Source organism: Rhyacophila brunnea, unplaced genomic scaffold (genome assembly GCF_057557595.1).
Source record: "Rhyacophila brunnea isolate RB1 unplaced genomic scaffold, BYU_Rbru_1.0 scaffold_18, whole genome shotgun sequence".
In the NCBI taxonomy this organism is placed as follows: domain Eukaryota; kingdom Metazoa; phylum Arthropoda; class Insecta; order Trichoptera; family Rhyacophilidae; genus Rhyacophila; species Rhyacophila brunnea.
Window position 1 is genome coordinate 1498875 of NW_028232837.1, and position 23893 is coordinate 1522767.

Here is a 23893-nt window from a genome sequence, read left to right on the forward strand (position 1 = left end):
TATTTTTTCAAGTAACAATGTCTTTATTAATAATTTGAATACCTACAATACTGTTTTTGATATCGACTCAAAAATAAAAATCAACAGATACACTTTGAAACAAATAAAATGGTATAAAGTAGATAAATAAAATAAAGTATATAAACACATAATGGGTAATGATTCCTCCGCAGCTCGCGACAAGCGTATTACAGACCCGGGATCTTTCAACGGTACATTGCTGTCTTTAATTTATACACACAACGAATAACAAACTAAGTCCAAATATTGAAACATTTTAAAATTAAATAACTACTCGAGTGCTGATTTTTTTTTCCTATACATAAAATTGGTGCCATGACATTGAAATCATTTTGAGTATTTAAGCTAATATTATTTTATTACGTCACGATAATTTGAAATAATTTAGTTGCGGTTTACACAAATGAATATTGCCGGGTGCGGTGGAGGTCTCCTGTTCTCCGCGACGCGCCACCCTCACATTGACAGCAACGGAAGAAAAATGTTGAAATAATTCTACAATAAGAATTTAAAATGCTTAAGGAGTATATATAGAAATATTTAGAAGGCGAGTCCGGCCTCGGAGTAGGTGGTGAAGATTTTCTCGATGGAGTTGACGTACGCGGCTGTCCTCAGGTCCAAACCGAGGTTGTGCTTCATCGCCGTCTTCATGATAGCCTATTCACGAAAAGAAAAGAGAAACAATGATTTTAAAAAGTAATAATATTGGCATTCTCTAACCCCGGCCCCATTACAACAATAACTCGTCATACCCTAACATTAATTATGTGAAATTCGAATCAATGTGAAAAATCAAACTCGTACAAGGTGTGACTTAAGTACAAATTCACTACTTTTGTCTGCTTCTTTATCCATTGGTTTCTTTAGTGAATGTAATAATTAGCAATATTACATTCACTAAAGAAACCAATGGATAAATAAGCAGACAAAAGTACACAATGTGATAGAGGTCGAAATAGCAATTGGCTGGCATGTATCACTCGGCGAGTGGACAAACCGCTGGACAAATGCCGTCATACAGACCCAAGAGGCACTAAACACCCTAAAACACGCTGGATAGACAAACTCATTAAGTTCAGTAGATGTATGTGGCAGCAAAAAACTAGAGACCGAGAAGAGTGAAGGAGCTAGGGGAGCCTTCATCCTGCGGTTATCTCAAGGCCAATATCTGTCAATTTATTATGTGTTGGTACCCACCTACACTTTGCTTCACATGTGGTTACAATTTAACCTCCCCCCACCCCTACCAACACAGCCCAGTTACTTCATAACTACTATTCTGCCCCCATAAGCAAAAACACAGCTAATGGGAAAAAATGAAAAATTAAAGTAAGTATGAGGTGATATACTAGATAAAATTCTGAACATAATTACATAACAAAATAAACAGAAAATCATTTATTTTAATATACAAATCATCATAATGTGTTTGTTACTTTTGCAAAAATGTTAGGCTTTTCGTAGCAACAAAACAGTAAATAATGATTCATGAGCATAAACACAGCACATCTATCGATTTGCTGTGTTTTTTGCTGAAAAACGTTGGCTTACTGTTTTTTTGTTTAGGATTCTAGAATTTTTACAGAAACGTAATACCGCATGTAACTGGTAATAGCAGTGGCGAAGGGTGGAGGTAGGCTGTTAAGATCCGCCATAAATAGTGCACATTAAACTTTTTCAGACATACATATTTGTTTTCATTGAAATAAGACTACAATTTACAGATAATGTTGGTTAGATTTAAAAAAATCAATTTAACCCTGAAAAACCAACCATAATAGATAATAGTCAAAAAATACACGTCTATCTATAAAATATCTAAAATTATGCAATTAAATCATACATAACTTTGAGCATTTTATAGATAGAATAATATTTTTTATTTATTATAGTTTGATTTACGCAGGACTTAATGAATTAAAAAAATGAACCAACAATATGTGTAATATGTAGTTTTAATCCAACGAAAACAAATAACTATGAGTGAAAAATTGTGCACAATTTTGTCGTATTGCCCAAATTAGACCAAATCTATTATGGTTTCGTTTAGGCAGAGCTTAATTGATTTTTAAAAACTAACTAACACCATCTGTAAATTGTAGTCTTAATTCAATAAAAACAAATACATATGACTAACATAGCTTAGTGTGCACTATTTATAGCGAATCTTAACAGCCTACCTCCACCCTTCGCCACTGGGTAATAGTGAGATGACCTCAAATTAATCCTTCACTTATTTCATATCGCCTTACATTTTTAACAATATTTTAAGATTCAAAGGTGATTAAGTTCAAAATTGGACTAAGAATCGTGAAAAAAAGATTCTCAACCTTGTTTTGGAGAGTATGCAATTGGATTAACTTGATCAAAATGCTGCAAAATCCAATGAAATTATAATGGCAAGTAAAATTTTAATGACTAGTTAATTACTTTTTAATTACCACATTTAAATATCATGTTAATTATATCTAATGGCCAACTACTGAAAACGCGCCACTCCCGTTGTTAGCACTAAATCAGTTTTTTAATCATAATCCATCATAAAACACATTTCTAACTATCTGGTCTTATTAAATTAATGATATTTGTACTTATGTCTCTGAACATTTGATATTTAAAAATAATGCAAACGGAAATTCCTCAATATTCCTTTTTTGGCTGCTTCTAAGTTTACATCTGTCAACTGGCTTCGATATTCGTTTTTTATGAAGTGCATTACACTGAATAATCTTTCACAGTATACAGTAGTAGGACAATATTAACTCATTTAGTGCTGACACTGCAATTGTGCATTAGATATAATTAACATGATATTTAAATGTGGTAATTAAATATTAATTAACAGGTCAGCAGTGATTGTTGCCAACTCTTTAAATTGACTTTATTCTCAGAAAAGGACTATTTCACATAATATGATCTCATCAGAAAAACCCATTATGGATCATTTTTGAGGGCGGAAAGAAATTTAAGACAAGTCATGTGTATTCAACCAATTTTATAAATACCAAAAAACCACTGGTGTAGACCCTACGTGAAGGACAAGTATTGTCATCCAATATTATTTAATAAATAAAATACCATTACATTAAAGAATAAGTATTTCATTTTTCAAAAATATTCATTACAATTTAAATTATAATCAAAAAAACATATTTACTGTTTTTTTCCTTATGAAACTGACATTATACCATTCAAAACCATAAATAAAAAGACAATAGTGAAGTTTTATAATCAATATTTTTGTAATTTTGCAATTTTTATGTAATCAAAATATCAATTATTAAATAATCTATTATAAACCGAAACATTTATTAAAATTGATTAATTTTTAATGACGCAGCAATGAAAAACATGATAATCGCTCTTTTCTAAAAATTGACGTTTTCCCATTAGCTGTGTTTTTGCTTATGGGGGCAGTATTGCAAGCAGGTGTAGTCAAATAAACATTGCGCTAGCCGTCAAAACTGTATATCTCGCTCTAAATTTTATCACAGTCAAGAGAGGTGCTGTTAAAATATAGCACATATTGCAACAATTACAACCAACTTAATGTAATTGTTACAATAAGTGCTAATATTTTGATATAACCCTACCCTAATTAGCCGTTGTATTTATCACTTTAGCGGTCGATAAGTATAGAATAGACCCATAAAAGAGGTGCTGTTAAAACATAGAACTTATTGTAACAATTATAATACCTCAATAGATAAATATGATAAACTATCCTCAATAGCAGCCTTGTATATAGAATAGATGCGCTGATAACTATTTCAACTACATAAATAATATTTCTTTCTTTTTTGGCTAGGTCTTCTCGGACTTGGGTTTTACTAAGCTGGGTAATATTCTGCATCATCAAGCTTCAGAACAAAATTAAATTTGGTAAATTTAATAAACCGCAATTTATGATACTTTTGATTTTACACCATCACAATTTGGAGAGATTTATTGAACGATCTTAGTAGATTTTATCAACATAATGGGGAGTTCTTACCCTAGCGGAACGTTCCATGGTGTAGTCAAGGCCGGAGTGTACGATGTCTTTTTCTGACGCACCAGAGATCCTCTTCTGGAAGCTCTCGGAGGGTGTGACGGGAATGCGACCGCCCACGCGACCAAAACGCCTCTCCAGAGACTCTTGCACGGATTCTAAACCGAGAACACATTGTTAACACAATTATCGGTAAAATTTCATTCAGTCGCAAATTTTGTCAAGCCTACAAATGTCTGAATTAGTAAGTGGGTAAGAAAGACATGCAAACAGATTAAAAGACATTCTACAGTATTGACCTATCTGGGTTGAAATATGATATAATGTAAAAATTTACTATGATGAAATAAGTACTTTGAAGTATAATATTACAATATAAGTAAACTGCTTTAGTGAATTGCATCAATTGAATGAAATTATATTTTAAAACTTGTAATTAATTATCTACAGTGAACAAAGTGTGTTTACAAAATAGTTACCTATACGTTTTATTCATAGGTGCCACTGTACATTAAAAATAATATAAAACATTAAATTTAATCGATTACCATTCTAATCAATCAAATATAATAATTATCTATTATAAATTAACAGTGACACCTAAGATTGAAAACTATAGCTATTTTTATCAAACATTTTGTCCACTGCAGAAAGCTGTAAGTTTTTAAACAAAATTTTATTCACACAAAAAAAGAATGGGGTAACAAAGTTTGTTGCCAAATATTTAAGGTTTAAAAGATTGATTAAACTCATGAGAAAGAGCTATCGAAAAAATGTACTCAGTAATAAGTACCTAATTGTTCTCCAATCCTAATAGGATCATAAGCGTCTCCACAGAGTGGAGGTTTGTATTAACTATTAGGTCCAACTCAGACTCCAAACACATACTGCAAACCAAATGTGTATTTGCCAGATTCAGGATTCGAACCTGAGACCGATGACATTATAAGCTGACGCGTAAGCCGCTCGGTCATCGTGGGCGTCGAAGAATTATAATTCAACGTAACTATTTCATTCAACATAAATAAATATTAAGTGGAATTCTACAAAATATACTGCTAATTCAATTAATGGTAATGAAATTATTATTTAACTTACACACATATTATGAACATGGTGAACCATGAAACATAATACATAATATGTGTCATTACATGCAGCCAAATTAACTTTTAAATGATATATATTTCAATTATCTCACGAAGACAATGAAGTTAATATTCTAACATAGTGGAATAAAACAAGTTATCGGATACATAACATGGAGAAAAACTACAGAAAAAAGAACATTAGACAGGTGCCATAGTTTAAATAGGGTGTCAAAATGGGGTACAAAAAAATATACATTATACTGTAACAGTCATCAGTTGGGTAGATGGGATTGATCTAACTGGCGTTAACTCAATATAACTCCAGTATAATTTCATAAGAAACCAATGTCTTGGTAAATTCTACAATTTTTGAGCTGGTGATAGACGTAATATGCCGTGACGCCACGAAAATATGCCAGAAGAGGAAAGGTAAAAATGGATTTTTTCAAGATTAAAAAAATATTTTTAAACTAGCATTTCAAAAAATAAGTTATAATATTGTTTTCACGAAAACGAAGATTGACAAAGTCAAAGGAACTACAAATTATTGCAGGTAGGAAATTTATTTTATCGAAATAAGGTACAAAAGTCCAGCATATTAATTTTCTAACAAATTTGATGTAGTATTGTATTTTTTTAGTTTTAAGCTGTTTGCGGTGTCGAAAAATGCTAGATTTTAGAAGCTAATTCTTGGTTTGATAAGAATAATGCTAAGTTGGCAACGTTACTAATATCCCACTATCGTCCCATATTAATCAACCCAAAATAGCTGTCAACATTACCCATTATTCCAAAGTGTAGGATTAGCAAAGAAATTGATTTCTCACCATTACTTAATTTGACTAAACAATTAATGTAGAGTATTGAGGTAAGGTGAACTACTATTTTCGCTCCAAAACAAAGCACATGGGACATCACAGAACAGAGGTTATCTCAATAGGTATTTTTAATAAAATGTTAGTCGTTTGCTCAATCTACTACTAGGCCAATGCAATGGATCCAAACAACTAAATTTATGCCAGATGTGGGATTTGAACCCGCAACCCATGGTTTTAGACGTGAACTACCACTGCGGGAGCGTATTTATTAAGAGGTATGGCTACCACAATCAACTAAACATGACTAAAGGATTGATAATTGTATATCGCATAATCGTGCATTTAATATTTACAAATATATCACGAAAATGAAAATGCCAATTCCCAAAAAAAAAAAAAAAACTGAACGACCATTTAAAAATATATTCGAAAGTAATAAAATATTAAAACAATAAATATGTGACGGGCGAAAAGTTGCTGTTAGTTTTGGATGTAAACATTTTTTTTCAGGGTCCTTATAATGGTATTCTAATAATTAAGACAAAAAAAAAGAAAAAAAACAACGAATACAAGGATTTCGATTACGGACTGTAAGAAAACCTCGTATTTGCGTTACTGTCTATTATAAAAGTCTACTTCTGACTGTGTTATTGTAAAAAGCAATGACCCGCGTTTTCCTTTTTGGCTTCAGACTCCTGAATCCAGGTGGCGCGCTCCAACGACTCTTGAATGGACTCTGAGCAAAAGAACACATAATGAGTAATCACGCCGCACGACTAGCCACCTTAACGCGTTGCACAGTAGAACTCATTTGAATCGACGTGCCCGCGTTCACTCAGTCGGGAATCACAATTATTGGCAAATTCATTTTCCCAATTAAACGGTAACATTTACGAGACGATAAAACAATAACGAAAAATACACATAATGATGGTGGAAGATACGGTTTGATTTATTTCACGGACCGACAATGTTAGCGGAGTCACCGTAAAAGAGTTCTACTGTTGTTAGTAAAGGGGTTAGCTTAGTTTACTTAAACATACAAATTTATTTTATCTTACGACCGAAATTCAAAAACTTACAATCAAAAAATTACAGTTAATATGTCATCAGTAGAACTCTTTTATAATGAACTCCTCACTTATATTAGGAGCAAAGCATTCGTCAGGTACATCAATTATAATTATGCGGTTGTCCTGTCTGGATATGAGAATGAAGTGCAAATTTTTTAACATAGATAAAACATAGCATGTCCGGCAAACTACAGACACTATAAAGGAGTTTTACTGCGATTTAGGATATCTAAAAAGGTTAATACATAATCAACATAATCCAAGCACTGAATTATCATATTAACGAGACATTATGTAGTTACCTACTCGATACAATTTTTAATGTGAGGAAAGAAAGGGATTTAATAAATTATAGACTGGTCAATATACCGTGCATGCCCCGTGTCATATAAAGCAAGCATTTACTTTTTGACAAGAGCATAGACAATCAAATGTTGGCAAGCAAAAATAATGCACAAAAATCATACTATTTAGACCTAATTCTAACTGATGCCCGCTATGCAACAGTGAAGTTTAAATCATTGTAAATAAAAATATGACAAATTACTAAGTGTTCGAACCACAGTTCGCAAACCGAAGCTCTAATGCACATCTTGACATCTTTTCAGACAACTTCAAGGGTATTTATTAACTCTAATCCAATACTCCACACTCATCTGCTTCCCTATGTAGTGTGGCTGCAGTTTAACCCCCTTGTTAATACAGTCAATTTGTTCCCTCGCACATTCAGATATGACTGATTATTTAAAATATTTTTAATATCTTTTTAAAACTAAAAACCAGAGCCGATCCTCTTCAATCTAATATGTAGTGATAAAAACAATTAAATACCAATGTATACACAGGTTTCTATTGTCATTCATTGTGCATGAAAAAGTATATATTAAATTATCAAACATGTCGTTTGTTTCCACTGTATTAATTGTTTAAAATATATGTATTATTTTTTACGTCTATGGTTGCCAAAATTAGCTTCTTATGATACGCGACATACACTGGACCATATATTATGCTGACCAGTCTTGTATACTATTCAATACTATGTAATACAAAAGATATTGTCAGGGATACCACTAGCTTACTGAACTTTTACAATACAATTGACGTAAGATACTTGTCAAAAAATAATGGAATGGCTTAGGCTCCAAATTTTAAAGATCATTCAATGAATGTATGTATATTATGTAAAAGCAAAAAATTGTATTATTGTAAAGATAAATTAGATACTATATGAGCCTCCATAGGGTAGAGATAATATTAACAGATGCCTTTTTTACAAAGAATGAGTTTTAGCCATTCATCTGATCCATCAGGTCGCTGGATCACACAGATTCATTTGGAATTCAGCTTCATAGGTGGATGGTCTTACACTTACTGAGTGAGTATTATTGAAAATTTATATAAAATTTGAGGAGGTCTAAATATTCCATAGATAATATCGTGGGTTAAAAAAATACCGTCACCGTATTTTAATATTCCATATTGACCAATCATAGGACAGTTTCTTATTTTACTATTTGAATTATTAAGAAGGAAAAAAAACTTTCGTTAACTTGTTGCCCTTGGAGCATTTAATGACTATTTAATGACCGCATTTAAATAACATGCTAATTAAATCGAATGGCCAAATAATTAGCGCACAAACGGGTGTGCCGTCCACATGGAAAGGATTAAATGTCAAATTAATAATACGCGGCAGGCAAAAAAAGAAATTTAAACGCATCATAGAAGTTAGGTTTTGTCTTACGATTTGGTCAATATTTAAAATAATTACGATCACCCATGCGAGCAAATAAAATAAATTCTTCAAAGCAAAGCAAGTAATGGAAGACAGATCAATTCTTTTATTTTGACTCTTGTTATTAATAGTATAGGAACAAATAATTTTGAAAATCAATTGACAATTATTCACCTCTGGGACCCAAATATTATATAATATAAATTTTTGATGTAAATACTTTATGGACAAAGCGTGTGAAAATAAAAAGGCCCTTGTAAAAACCACACCCCCTGAATTTCTAGGTTTGCCCGAATCGAATCTGCTATCTTTCGTAAACAGAAAAAATTAACTCGACTGTATTGCAATAAAAATTAATTTGCAAACTGCGACAATTTGACTATCAGCGCATCTACAGCTACACCATCAGAACTATACCTATATCGCAGTATTCATTCAATGCATTATTAGAGTTTTGACAAAATAAAAATAAATTGAAAATTACCATCAACAGATATTGCACGAGTATAAAATAATATCCAATGAAACGCACAAGATAAGAATTGATGTGTCCACTATTACAAAACAAGTTAGCATAGCTTAGCGTGTTACAGACAATCCGCAACGAAAAGGGCACGTACCGAGGAGGTGGTAGTTGGACTCCCTCTCGTACTTGAAGGTCAGACGGCCGTACGAGACGTGGTTGAGGTTCTTCAGCCACTCGAAGAAGGAGACGGTAACACCACCAGCGTTGATGTACAAGTCGGGGATGACCAGGATGTTGCGCTCAATCAGGATTGTGTCGGCGGCGGGGGTTGTGGGACCGTTGGCAGCTTCGGCGATGATCTGGAATACGTAATATTTATGTATTGTTATTGCCAGTAGAAATACATGAATATTATATGTTTGTCTTGAACCTTCTTCTACAAAGTATCAGAGAATCTGGAAAAAAGGTTACTGAGGCTAATGATCAAATTAGCTGCAAGATATTTGTGGCAAACGTCAACCTTGTGCCGAGATTTATTTGCCAGGGTCACAGTACGATAAAAACGTTATGTATTTGTGCCAGAATGCTAATACAGATACATGTTCCCAATTCAACCACACTAAAGACAATCTGGAATCACTATCAAATGGCATAATGTTCATATCACAACCCTATATTATATTAATTCAATCCCTAATTCAAACTACATTCAACTTACCTCCAACAACTTATTAACATGTGAAATAGACCCTAGATGAACTGAGGAGACTACATTAATGAGAAATAATTGTCAAACCTTAGCTTGGATTTTGTGGGCATTCTCCTTGTGGATGACCTGCTCAATGGCGGCGGGGATGAAGATGTCGCACTTCTCGTACATGAGGTTCTCTCCCTCGTAGGGTTTGGCACCTGGGAAGCCATTGATGGTTCCGTGCTCATTGCGCCAGTCTTCCAGAGCCTGCAAAACAAACACCATTTTAAAACACCTCTTAGTACATCTAATTAGCCTAAATATATGAAAGTAAAACTTAGAAAAAAGGACTGGTGGACTAATGTTTAAATTAGCTGTGAGTCATTATGCATTGTGAATGCATTTGTCTATCATCAATCACAGTAAAACGTCATTAAGTGCAGCAATAGTTCATAAGGCTGCCCGGCTCAATTTACCGAGAGTACACCGCAGAGAAACGTCAGATTTTTTTACTCAATACTTGAAAGCATCTAAGCGGCACTTTTTGTGCATAGACAATCATCGGAAAAATTGCTATTATATGGCTTAAACGCTATTATAAGCGTAGACAATAAGAACAAATATAAAAATCTTTTACAATTAATAAAATTCGCCGTTTTCAAAAATCAGTAGGTATAGCATATTAGAGTTCGCCAATGCATTTCATAAAATTTAAATAATTATAGAGTAACCTTTGACACAAAGACACTCGTGCTTAAACCTTCGTATAAAAACGCTCTAAATAGGTAGGTAAGTATGCGAAAATAAGGAACATTTTTCAAAATAACGTTATAGATAAATTTTGCAATTTTGCCGTTATTGTTATTATTTCAGATAATTCCAACTCAAATTTAATCAATAAAATAAGAAATACGAATGAAAATGGCTTGAATTGTTCTTATTTACTTTTTGATTAGTGATTGTTTTTATAAGATAATAATATTTATCCATAGTCAGTATTCCGTATTTATTTTGTATTCATTTAATTAAATGTATAATAAATAAAACAGGCTCCAGTTTATGATATTTAACATTTCGCTTCCACAAACAAATGGTCCGGTCAAATAGCCTCGATAAAACGGCTCACACTGATTGACATTAAACGTCACTGGTTTTCATTAAAATGCTACTTTTCCTACTTAAAACTTACCTTTCGGCATAATATACATATCATAAATATGCATGAAGCGTGTTATCTTTCATATTAAATATTATACCAAACTAACCTCGTATTTTTTTTTAATCTTAATTTTCTCGGTTATGCGTTAATACGGAATACTGACTATGGATATAAATATTACAATCTTATAAGAATAATCACTAATCAAAGAGTAAATAAAAGCCATCCAAGCCATTTTCACTCGTATTTCTTATTTTATTGATCAAATTTGAGTCAGAATTATCTGAAATTATAACAATGTCGTTTAGTTAACACGGCTCAATTTTATATATAAAATATTGTTATCTATAACGTTATTTTGAAAAATGTTCCTTATTTTCGCATACCTACTTACCTATTTAGAGCGTTTTTATATGAAGGTTTAAGGCTTGCACAAACCAACGCGAATATTCACCAAGTACCCCGTCAAAATATCCCGAAAAAAGCACCCGCTATCGGTACGGAAGGTCCGGTCAAAAGAGTCTCAAAAAAAGCCAATGCCGCTGTAATTCTCCCTACTTACCTGTTGTTAATGAACAAACGTAACATTTATTCACGCAGGGGATCAAAAGATATAATGAAAGCCATCAATTTGTCATATATTTGGCTATTTTTTGAGACTCTTTTGACCGGACCTTCCATATCGATGCGGGTGCTTTTTTCGGGTTATTTTGACCTGGTAAATGCGAATGGATGGCAGTGTCGGAGACAAATAATTGTATCAATGATAATATAAAATTATTGATATATTATGTGAATGCTCGATACCGAAACATCTAACAATCGCAGCGCTCCATATTGAACTTTGTAAGATAATAACTTAATTCCCTTCCGAAATCTGAACATCGCGTGCTCTTTCCCGTAAGCCAATACAAACTTGATTGGCGAATATTTCGCTTTGTTGTGTACACGAATGTCTTAGGTTACTTTATAATTATTTAAATTTTATGAAATGCATTGGCGAACTCTATTATGCTATACTGATTTTTGAAAACGGCGAATTTTATTAATTTAAAATGTTTGAATTTTATACTTACATTGTAAATGATTTTTATATTTTTACTTATTGTCTACGCTTATAATAGCGTTGTCGCCATATAATAGCGGTTTTTTTGATGATTGTCTATGCTCAAAAAATCTCGCTTAGATGCTTTCAAGTATTGAACAAAGAAATCTGACGTTTATCCAGGGTGTACGGTCGTAATATAGAGCCAGCTGCCCTAGTGTAGTCCAAACTACATGATTTTGATTATCAAACTGTATTCCACTAATAAATAAGGGATTACATTTTACCTTGGGGTCGATACCATCGGGGTTCACAATGGATCCATCGTGCTCAATGATGCCGATGCAGGTGGCTCCGGCACGGTGCAGGTAGCGGCAGGTGTGAAGACCCACGTTACCGAATCCTTGCACGATGAAGGTCTTGCCGCCCCAGCCGGGGGTGGTTCCTGTAATAACATCACAAATCAATAATAGCCAATACCCTATTTACACACAGAATGTGTTTCCAGGAACCTGTGCGTAAATCACAAGTAATTAAATCAAATTTAGAAACACCAGATTGTTGGTAATTGTCTCTAAGTAATATTATAGGACCAATGATATGATTTAACATTAATCAAAAAGAGTGGAAGAATCTATGGGAGACCTTCATCTATAATGTATTGACTCCGACTGAAGATGAGAAATCATTTGAAGAATAACGTTTTTGGAATGCCATAGAGTAAGTAGACATGTCGGAGCTTTTCCATTATTTATTGTCCTATAATATTGTTAAGCATAGGTATTGGGTAATTACGTCAGAGATACTTCCAGCAATCTACTGAAACATGTATTGATAGGTATGGGTTTACGGAGGGTGTTGATTTACACTTTTCCACTTATTAAAAACACCGATTCATGGACATTAAGTATATTTCGCTTGGCAAGTAACAATTAATTACTGAAAATATTTGTAAACAAGCGCTTTGACGCGAAAAAGGTAGCGAATCGTATTTAGAGGCGACGTAAGGGCTCAACAACGGTAGGTAGCCGACTGGCCGTAACCACACTCGACCCCTCGTCTGCCCAGAAACAGATAACGGTAACTTTCTTTTTATTTGTTTCGCTGTGCATCATCGTTTAGCCTTGACTCATTTACAGTTACAATAATATTATCATTATATTCTCAACTCTGTAGATTGGAAGATTTTTGATGTGGGATTTAGGCATTATGATATTTGGTATCAGTAAGTACAAGGATTTTTCACTGTGGGATATGTAAAATGCAAAACTATAGTAGAAAGGTGTTAGATAGGTACTAGGCCGGATTTACGCTTGAAGGGTGGGCGCTTGGTAAATACATATTGTTGATCCAATGATATTTCATAAATACTTTTTAATTCACGACAACGTAGAAAATGTTAGTTGTAGCAATCAGTTGCAATTATACTGGGGGAAATTTGATTATGACCAACAACTTCTCTTGAGCTTTTGGAGCTCTGAAATTCATTGGTGCAATAGCTACTATTTCGTTTGGCTCAGGGATTTTAAAATTATTTTTTTGGCCATTGGTAGCCCTAATAATTTGGGGCTGTGGACTAAATAGCCCCCTTTGCCTTATTTGTAAATCCAGCACTAATAAGATACATCTTCAGATACCCTTAAATATTGATTAATCTGATCTATAATAATATATTGTCACTGGTTCAGGAAAAAAATCACCAACCCTCAAAGGCAATTTTGAGTCACACGAAGCAATAAATTATTTTCTTTAAGATGCAAGTCACCAACGTATTTAGTAAAATGTTGTTTGTTTCTTACTGAAATTAATTGATAATTTCTTAACAAGCATAAGTCATTATAGGCGGATAGACATTATTAACATTATAAAAAATAAATATAGAAGCAAAAGTTACTAAACTATGTATGGTGACTTTTACTGATTCGTCATTTGAAAACTTCTAATACTCATCTGAAACAGGTAACAATAACTAAACAGGATTAATTACTTTAGCTTGTCATAATAAGATCACTTTGGTCCAGATTATTTACAAGCGAAAATTACGAGGGTGGGTCAATAAGTCCTTAGAAAAGCCGACAGGTGGCGCGACTAGTACTGCAAGCGGTTTGTTTTCATGCAGCGGCACTACCGATTCAGTATGCTGCGAAGTTTCAATCAGATTGGTCGGGTTGTTGTGTGTTTCTCGTACATTTAAAAAAAAAATTGCTTGTGGAAAATGGAAAAATGGAAAATGGAGAAAATTGAGTTTAGAGTTGTTATTAAACATTTTAATATAAAAGGGTTAACAGCAAAGGAAATAAAAAATGAGTTGGATTTAGTTCACGGCATATCTGCTCCTTCACTTGCAACTATTTATAACTGGTTAAATGAATTTCAACGTGGTCGTACATCAACAAAGGATGAACCACGCTCAGGACGTCCTGTAGAGGTGACTACACCAGAAATGATCAATAAAATCCACGATATGGTGTTAAGTGACCGAAGATTAAAGTTGAGTGAGATAATTGAGGTTACAGGGATCTCAAAAGGTAGCGTCATTTCTATTTTACATGACAAATTGGGCATGAAAAATATTTCTGCAAGATGGGTGCCGCGTTTGCTCACAGTCGACAATAAACGCAGTAGGGTGGTGGCCTCTAAAGCCCTGTTGTCGCTCATGCAACGCAATCCGGATGAATTTTTTCGTCGCTTTGTGACTGTAGATGAAACATGGATACACCACTATACTCCCGAGACGAAAGAACAGTCAAAGCAGTGGATCGCGAAGGCAAACCATGTCCAAAGAAGACGAAAACCGTAAAATCAGCTGGTAAGGTTATGGCTACTGTATTTTGGGATGCACGTGAAATTATTTTCGTTGACTATTTGGAAAAAGGAAAAACAATAACAGGGGATTATTATGCATCTTTATTGGACCAGCTAAAAAACAAAATTGAAGAAAAACGGCCTCATTTAAACAGGAAAAAAATCCTCTTTCATCAGGACAATGCCCGTGTTCACACATGTTTACGATCAATGGCTAAAATTGAAGAATTGAAGTTCGAATTGGTCGACCACCCACCGTATTCGCCAGATTTAGCCCCCAGTGACTTTTTCCTTTTCCCAAACTTAAAAAAATGGCTAAGTGGACAACGTTTTTTTTCAAATGAAGAAGTCATCGATCGGACAAATGCTTATTTTGAGGACCTTCCGGAAACTTATTTTTCTGACGGTTTAAAAAAAATTTAGAAACGTCTAACCAAGTGTATTGAGCTCCAAGGAAATTATGTTGAGAAATAAAAAAAAAATACAAAAATAAAACCTGTTTTAATGCTTTTTTCTAAGGAATTATTGACCCACCCTCGTAACAAACCACATTTTAGCCACCTGGCCTCCTCCAAAACCTTCCAGATGTATTAATTAGCATCAAAAAGTAAAAGTAACCTAAAGAATTTATTAAAAAGAATGAGAAAAATATGTACTTAATATAGATAAAACCTTAAAAATATTAAAATCTGATTTTTCCTTCATCTCCAAACTTTCTAATTGCAATATCTCAAAATGATATTTTTTGGGTTGGTGACTTTTGCCTGAAGGGTGATGAATAATATATATTATATTTGTCAAAGATTAGACAATTCGTTTTCGGTAGAACATTATGCTTAAGTTACATAATGAGAAGTATTGTTTAAATAATGATAACGACAACCTCGATTATACAATAGCCAATGTAAATATTTTGCTTCAGGCAGCGCACTACTGTTAAAATTACCTTTTGTAAATATTAAACGCCATTAAGACGTCAATGAGAACCACATTGTACGACCAACCGTTCTGTACGTTTAAAAATATTATATTCACCGCTACATCTAATATTGAGTTAAGCCAGTGGTTTTTTTGATAGGATATGTAGATTGCTCAAATATAATTGATAATAATATGTAAAATGTTAATCTACCGATCATGCTCATGTAGTTGGCTTCGTTGATGAAGTTCTCCAGACCGTGGAAGACACCGCGACCGGTGGCTGATACTCTGCCGTGGATACCTCCCTGGAAACAACATAAATGACTTGTTAAATACAATATGTAACTAATAACAGTTATACAAACATGATAAAACAAATACAGAACGGTTAATAGTAGAGTAATTTACTCTCCTCTTGGTATAACTAACCCAAGAAGTCACCTCAACGTCACCACACTGCTAGATTTATATTAGCAAACTATGGTGTGACTACTATTTATTGTGGATGAGTGATCCCAGTATCTTGGGAATCAGGTTTTTTCCCTGGTCTTTCATACACATTTCTATGCCCTTTCCCTCTATGACTGCCATTCTTTCACATCACATAAAGCACTATGACGTATCGGTCACAATATTAAAAGCTAAAAGATTAGTGAGAAACTTGATATCTTCGAGGCAGTGAATAGTAACTGTAAGATGCTCTTGAATTATGAATCCAATTTAATATCATGGAGAGTTGAGCTCTTTGAAATGTGGCTGTATTAAAATTCCTTGAACTGATAGGGGAACAAAATAATGATGTCCTCAAATAGACCAAGAAGTTTTGCATAGTATCAAAACCAGAAAACTATAGCATCTCGGTTAGATTATGAGAAGACAAAAGTGCAACATTCGTTAAACATAGCAGAGGATGACCTGGCATCACCGAATTGTTCTGGAGAGCACATGATAAAGCGAAGATTGTCCTTATGACGATTGGATATCTGATAGAAAATAGCACAAATCACAATATATAGCATGACACTTTTGGCATGGTAACAGAAAATCTATAAAATCAGGAGTGAAAGGGGGAAGATAGAGAACACAAGAAGACCGGTAAATATTTGTTGACTGAAGAATATGTGTCATCGTTTCGACCAAAGCATAGAACCGACTTTCAAAGCTGCAATGAATAGGAAAATGATTATGATGGCCATTTTCCAATTAGGAGATTGCATTTAAAGAAAGAGTAAAAATTGTAATTAAGATTTTTTATTTAAATGAAATGTTATATAACTAAGCCAGTATGAATCAGAGGACATACCTGACAGGAACTGATTTATTCATACAATGATTATGAAACCAATTAGTGCCTAGAAGAATATAATATTATATAAAAAGTTACATAGTACTATTGTGATACACAGTTGGATTAGTTTGTTTTTAGTATGATTCGATATTGCCAGCATACTTGGTGACTAAAACTGAATAATTAGACTTAATTGACCCCAATTAGTCAATTCGTACCGCCAGCAAACAATGCAGTTTATGTCAAATAAAAACCCCTACCACGATACCGTGTCAAAATCTAACAAAAAATACATACATGTATTTTATAATGCAGTGGTTTCCAAACTTTATGTTACTACGCCTCCCTTTAAAAAAAATCTAATATTGGCGCCTCCCCCCTTTATTTCATTAAATAATACAGACACCTTTTTAAATAATATCATCATATATAAAAAATTATCATTTAAGTATATCAATCATCATATAGGTATCACATCAAATTGCAACGCATAACAATATATTTAAAATATTTAATAGCCTCGAAACAAAGCAGCGCCGACTTTTATTTACTATTAATAAAATAATGTGAAAAGTGCATTAGCAAACTAACCAAGAACTCAATAAATAGATTTTTGTTTGCTTCTATGTATCTGGCGCACAAACCATTTAAAAGTGGAAACATGGCGAACTGATTTTTTTTGTAATTTTGATTTCCAAAGCTCCAATATTTTATGAATGCATTCACTTCATCTTTTTAAATCAGTGAATGCATTAGTGGTTCTTGCATTGATTTATTCACTCATTTTTTTTTTTAATTTCAACCAAATAGACAAGTTTAACAACAAAATTATCGTTCCTAAACAAATTTGCCTCAAATTTCAACATTATGATTATTTGACCCTTTTATTTCATTTTTTCACGAGATAGCCAGCGCACTTCACAATATACTATAGAAGTGAGGTATTATAAAATTAGTCTCTATATTTTCAGACAGGTTTGCAAACAACCTTTTATTGGACTGTTTTATGTAGTTTATATCTAGCGGCCGTTTTATAAAATAAGCATTTGCAAACTGCAAACCTGTGTCTACTACATTAATTGTGTGAAACTTTTCACGCCTCCCTTCGCAACGCTTCGCGCCTCCCAGTTTGGAAATCGCTGCTATAATGTAATATCATAATTTATTATTTAATGATTTATAATTTTAAAAAACCTGTCAAGAGTATTTATACAAAGCAAATTGTTTAAAGACTTGACTTATTAAAGTTCTGATATTATAATGTCTAACTACCAATATTGATCGTTTAATAAGAATGGGCAAATTGTTCTAATTTGTTAGAATGCTACAATTTCTCGAAAATTATGAGTCAATATCAAAGTCTAATTGAAAGTTTACCTAATATATTTCACTATAATATATAATGTTATTAATTAATAAAATTAAAGGTATAATGCACATATTGAGAAAATAATAGTTTTAAAATGTGCTATAACCACGGATATCTGATGTACCAAAATATTACTTTATTCTCCATTCTGAATGACAAGATTTATAATAAATAAATAATGGTTTTAATATATTATTTTATATAGTCATGAAATGTTGATTTCTAGGATGAGAAAGGAAAGACCACAATAATAATATACATTACAGTGGTAAAGGGTGGAGGTAGTCTGTTGAGATCTGATAGAAATAATGAACACTAAACTTTGTCATTCTTATTTGTTTTCATTGAATTGAGCAGATGGTATTAGTTAGTTTTTAAATTTTAATTAAACCCTGCCTAAAGCAAACCACAATAGATATTAGATAAAATATATTCTTCTAAATATAAAATATTTAAAACTATACCATTGTATCATACATTATTTTATAAATTTTATAGATAGAAGAATATTTTTTATCTACTATAGTTTAGTTTAGGCAGGGTTTCATTAAATTATTTGTATTCTTAGTGCAATGAAAACAAATAAGTATGACTGACAAAGTTTAGTGTATAATAGTGCAATGTCGGATCTCAAAAGCCTACATCCACCCTTCGCCACCGACATATAGTGTTCAGACTGAGCTCTCAAAAATACTCTAAGATAAATTCTTAATTTTCGGCCCTTTACGATAGGAACAGACAGATATTATCACATCACTAAGCATCATAGCATCATTTATTGTTGTTTTATAATGGTATATTATCTGCAGTACCAATTTGTCTCAACGTAAACCATTGCATAAATCGTATGACGTATATCGTACATTCTATATGCATACACTTATTTCATCAAGTCTAATAACAATAGCAAATTGAACTCGGAGAAGTGGATAACATTGACTTTGCTCATTAGCATCGGCGTATAGTTACTAGGCAACAGAAAATAATTTAATATCTAAGAACCAATAGTGTGGAGGGGAAAAGTTTGCGTTCAAAATTAATGCATCACGATAACGGTGGGCACATTACGACGCTAATAACAAAAAATGCAACCAATGTGAGCATAACATATTATATTTAATTGGATGGAGGACATTGTTGCTATACCTAACACTATTTAGTTATTCTGACATTAAAAATGGTGGGTAATATTGGATAAACATGTTGGATTCAAAAACACACCTGAATCAATCCATTACTGGATTAAGATCACTCAAAGATTCTATTCTTTTCGATCCTGTGAATTATTTTAGAACGTACATCCGCAGAACTTAATTATTCCGTTGATTCAATGGCCACCTTCCACTGTGCCTAAAGCGCAAAGTGTTCAACCAGTGTGTGCTTCCCGTGATCACATATGTGTGTGAAACATGGACCCTAAGTAAAAGAGAGATCCAGAAACTTAGAGTAGCACAACGTGGTATGGAGAGGTGCATGCTGGGCATAACGCGAAAGGACAAAAAGAGGAATGAGTGGATAAGGAAGCAGACAAGGGTTTGCGATGTAATAGAGTTTATTAAAAGCCTTAAATGGCGATGGGAGAGGCCGCTGGATCGCTGAAATGATAAAATTCTGCGGAAGTACGTGGCAACACAATGCACAGGACCGAGAGAAGTGGAAGCAGCTTGAAGAGGCCTTCATCCAGCAGTGGATAGATTCAGGCTGATGATGATGAATGGCCTCTAGATCTACCGCTAGGTACAGCATTACCAACTTTTTCGACGAGTTTTTCTTGCCATCGCTTAGTTTTAATAAGCATCTAGCTTATAAAATACGTATCCGACGTATGGCGTTCAATCTAGCACTTTTCTACACTGAAGAACTTTTCATAATAAATACTTGAAAATCAGTTTGTCAGACTTTGTGATGTTATTTCATGGCATCAAAATAAAATAACATACGTTAATACTATCGACCGAAGATACTTGATGGAATTTGAATTTAAATTCTAATGGATTTAATTCAATATAGAAATTATATATAAAAATTACCAAATTGGAAAGCGGCCGCACTGAATAGGGACAGGTGGAGGGAGCTGTTGGAGGAGGCCAGAACCAGGAGGTTGTCGCGCCCCTGATGATGATGATGACAATATAGAAATGCTAGTTTCTAGATATTTTTAATTTTAAAGATGCCATTTTTAATGACAATTGGTAACACTGCTTCGGTATCCCTGGATGAATACTTTTGGCAGTGACGAAGGGTGGAGGTAGGCTATGAAAATCTGACATGAATAGTGTATACTAAACTTTGTCAGTCAAACGTACTTGTTTTAATTGAACTACGACTACAACGTATTGAATAATAGTGTTTGTTAGTTTTTAAAATTCAATTAAACCCTTTGAACAACGAAAACAAATACGTATGACTGAAAAAGTGTGCACTATTTTGAAGGATTTTCCACAGGATATCTAAACTGTTTATGGTTTGGCTTAGGCAGGGTTCAATTGACTTTTAAAAACTAACCAGCACCATATGAAAATTGTATGCTTAGTTCAATGAAAACATATAAGTATGATTGACAAAGTTTAGTGTGCACTTTTTATGTTGAATCTTAACAGCCTACCTCCACCCCATGCCACTGAAATTTGGCCAGCAAATGTTTATATATTGATGGCAAACATACCATATTTGAACGAGCTACAGGTTTAAAACTCACAAACCATGGGGAAAAATGCGAGTGTTCTAGCCTCTTGTGCGTGCCATACAAAGCAAGATAGAAACTGTCAAGAGTTGCTTTATTATCAGCACCGATTAGAGATTACCAGAGAAGTGCAGTTACCAGTTTTTTTTTGGACCATAACTTATATATGCATAATATGAGACAAACACAGACAATTCCCAGAAAAGGTAGCTATAGTTGAAAGTCTCATCTTTTCTATAAAAAGAAAAAAAAAGAAACAGGAAGTAGATGAAATTTCTGTTTTTAAAAAACCACGATGAAAGCACAAAATAGAGAGGCGTTCGCCAAAAGGAAAGACGATACAAAAGAAATGGCAGTGTATACCTGGTTGATGGGCTTTCCGGTGACGCAGGCGTGGGCGTTGATGTCATTGTAACCGACAGTCTTGGCGTATGTGTCAGCAATCCAGGACATCTCCCTCTCTCCTGTTCCCATGTCGGGGGCGGGCACGTCAATCGCCGGTCCTTTAATATAAACAAATCACATCAGAGACTCCGTCTTAATTTTCAACCTTTGCCTGATGAAGGAGAGAAAAAAGTATTGTGATTTCATTCTACAGACATTAATCGGTCTTCTGAAGATATCACAATTGAACTGCCATATGCATTTATAGATTAAATGTCATATACAAGACTAGTTTTGAATGATAACCCATAAATTTAATAACATAGCAATTTTAGTCAAGTAGCATTGCACTGATTGTATGGGTATATATTTTAAAGAATATTCACTTCTAAGAGTTCTAAGTAGAGCATATGGGCCTCCACAGAGCGGATGTTATATTAACAGACAATCTTACAAGGAATGGTTATTAACCATTCGCCCAACCAGTGGTGAAGAGAGGAGGTAGGCTGTTAAGATCCGCCGTAAATGGTGCACACTAAACTTTGTCAGTCATACGTATTTGTTTTCATTGACATAAGACTACAGTATACAGATGGTGTTGGTTAGTTTTTAAAATTCAATTAAACCCTGCGAAAACCAAGTCATAATAGTCAAAAAATACTTGAGTATCTATAAAATATCTAAAATTATGCAATTAAATCATAGATAACTTTGAATATTTTATAGATAGAGTATTTTTTATTTAATATAGTTGTTTGGGCAGGGCTTAACACATTGACTGCTGACTAGATAATTACTTTTTAATTGCCACATTTAAATAGCATGCTAATTATATCGAATATGGCCACCTCATCGTTACGCACTAGGTGCGTCTTTAGCGTCCAATGTATTAATGAATTTAAAAACCAACAATATGTGTAATATGTATTATTCTCAATCCAACTAAAACAACTAAGTATGAAAGAAAAAGTGTGGACAATTTTGTCATATCGCATAAAATATACCAAAACCATTATGGTTTGTTTTAGGCAAGGTTTAATTGATTTTTAAATACTAACCAATACCATTATGGCAGATCATAACAGCCTACCTCTACCCTTCGCTACTGCACCAAACCAATTGAGTCCTTCTAGCGCTTGTGGATCAACCCAGTCACGGGAAAAAACCACAACCCACTGCTTCAGAGACATTCACTCTACCAATCACGTCACGTGCAAAATGTGCGAATACTAGTAAGTCAAATATTTCAATGCAACTGCATACCTCTTCATTTTTTATGAGTGAGTACGTGTACCACAGTTTGGGAAACACTAAGTTGAAGATTGGGTATAAAAAGGGTTATAACGTACCAATGAATCCTTTCTTGGCGAGCTCTAGGGTGAAACGACGGGTGATCTTCTCGAGTTCATGCTCGGAGTATACCTTGGGGTTGATCCTGATGCCGGCCTTGGCTCCGCCGAATGGAACATCCACGCACGCGCACTTGAAGGTCATCAGAGCTGACAGGGCTTTCACCTCATCACGGCACACGTCCAGGGAGAAACGGATACCTGGAATAGAAGATAATAATTGGTTTAATAATCAGACAATAAAATTATTGTAGAGCATAATGTCTACCTACAGTATCACTGTGGACACCTGCTGACTTTAATCAAGTCATTTAACTGGCACCTACACAAACCACGATCTTTATTTGCCCTTATTACAGAATCCGTCTAGCTGACCCATCGTCTAACTACGCCTGCAACATCCTCGCAGTTCTTGTAATTTTTTTCAACATTGTGCTGACAGGTAATGTGCACGCCGTGGCCAGGTGGTGTAATGGATTGTTTATATCCGTGATAAATATCAAAGAGATCGGTTGATCGTACTTCCAAGGTGCAATTGGGAGGGCAATAGATATGTTAAACCAAATTGCTTGGTCATCGATATATTCCACTTACGTGAGAGTGAATTAGATGGACGTTGTTTTATAATGTCTATTACAATAAGGTTAAAATCCAGGTGGTTTCATCGATGTTACAAATATCAAAAATGTAGCCCTTTGTACCTTCATATTAATTATCGTATAGTTTTTTGGAGTGAATGTTATCAATTTTATTAAAATGGTGATGTAATTAGAATTATAGTAGCCACAAAACGATTATTATATTTATTTAAAAAACGGAAACCATGATTCTACCAAAGAGCACGTACATATTTCTTCTCGATTTAAATCCCTATTTATGTTTAAACCTTTGCCAAATAAATTATACGTAAAACATTTCACCGTGGCACAGTTCTTCGCTGAGAGCTTTCTATCGGAAAGAGATGACCGTATACTATATGGCAGTGGCGAAGACTCCATACT

At 33.8% G+C, this 23893-nt stretch overlaps 1 protein-coding gene across 1 annotated transcript in view; it reads right to left on the minus strand.

The window, feature by feature from the left end:
- The window catches only part of Gdh (glutamate dehydrogenase, mitochondrial), a 64677-nt gene continuing 40784 nt past the window's right edge, over positions 1 to 23893 (minus strand). The window contains exons 2-9 of the mRNA XM_085945087.1: positions 22893 to 23093; positions 21523 to 21662; positions 16031 to 16124; positions 12381 to 12538; positions 9995 to 10156; positions 9353 to 9557; positions 4016 to 4170; positions 1 to 678 (exon numbers count right to left, since the gene is read on the minus strand). Of these exons, the coding sequence (XP_085801213.1) occupies positions 562 to 678; positions 4016 to 4170; positions 9353 to 9557; positions 9995 to 10156; positions 12381 to 12538; positions 16031 to 16124; positions 21523 to 21662; positions 22893 to 23093 (1232 nt within the window). The 3' untranslated portion in view covers positions 1 to 561. The remainder of the gene's footprint in view (positions 679 to 4015; positions 4171 to 9352; positions 9558 to 9994; positions 10157 to 12380; positions 12539 to 16030; positions 16125 to 21522; positions 21663 to 22892; positions 23094 to 23893) is intronic.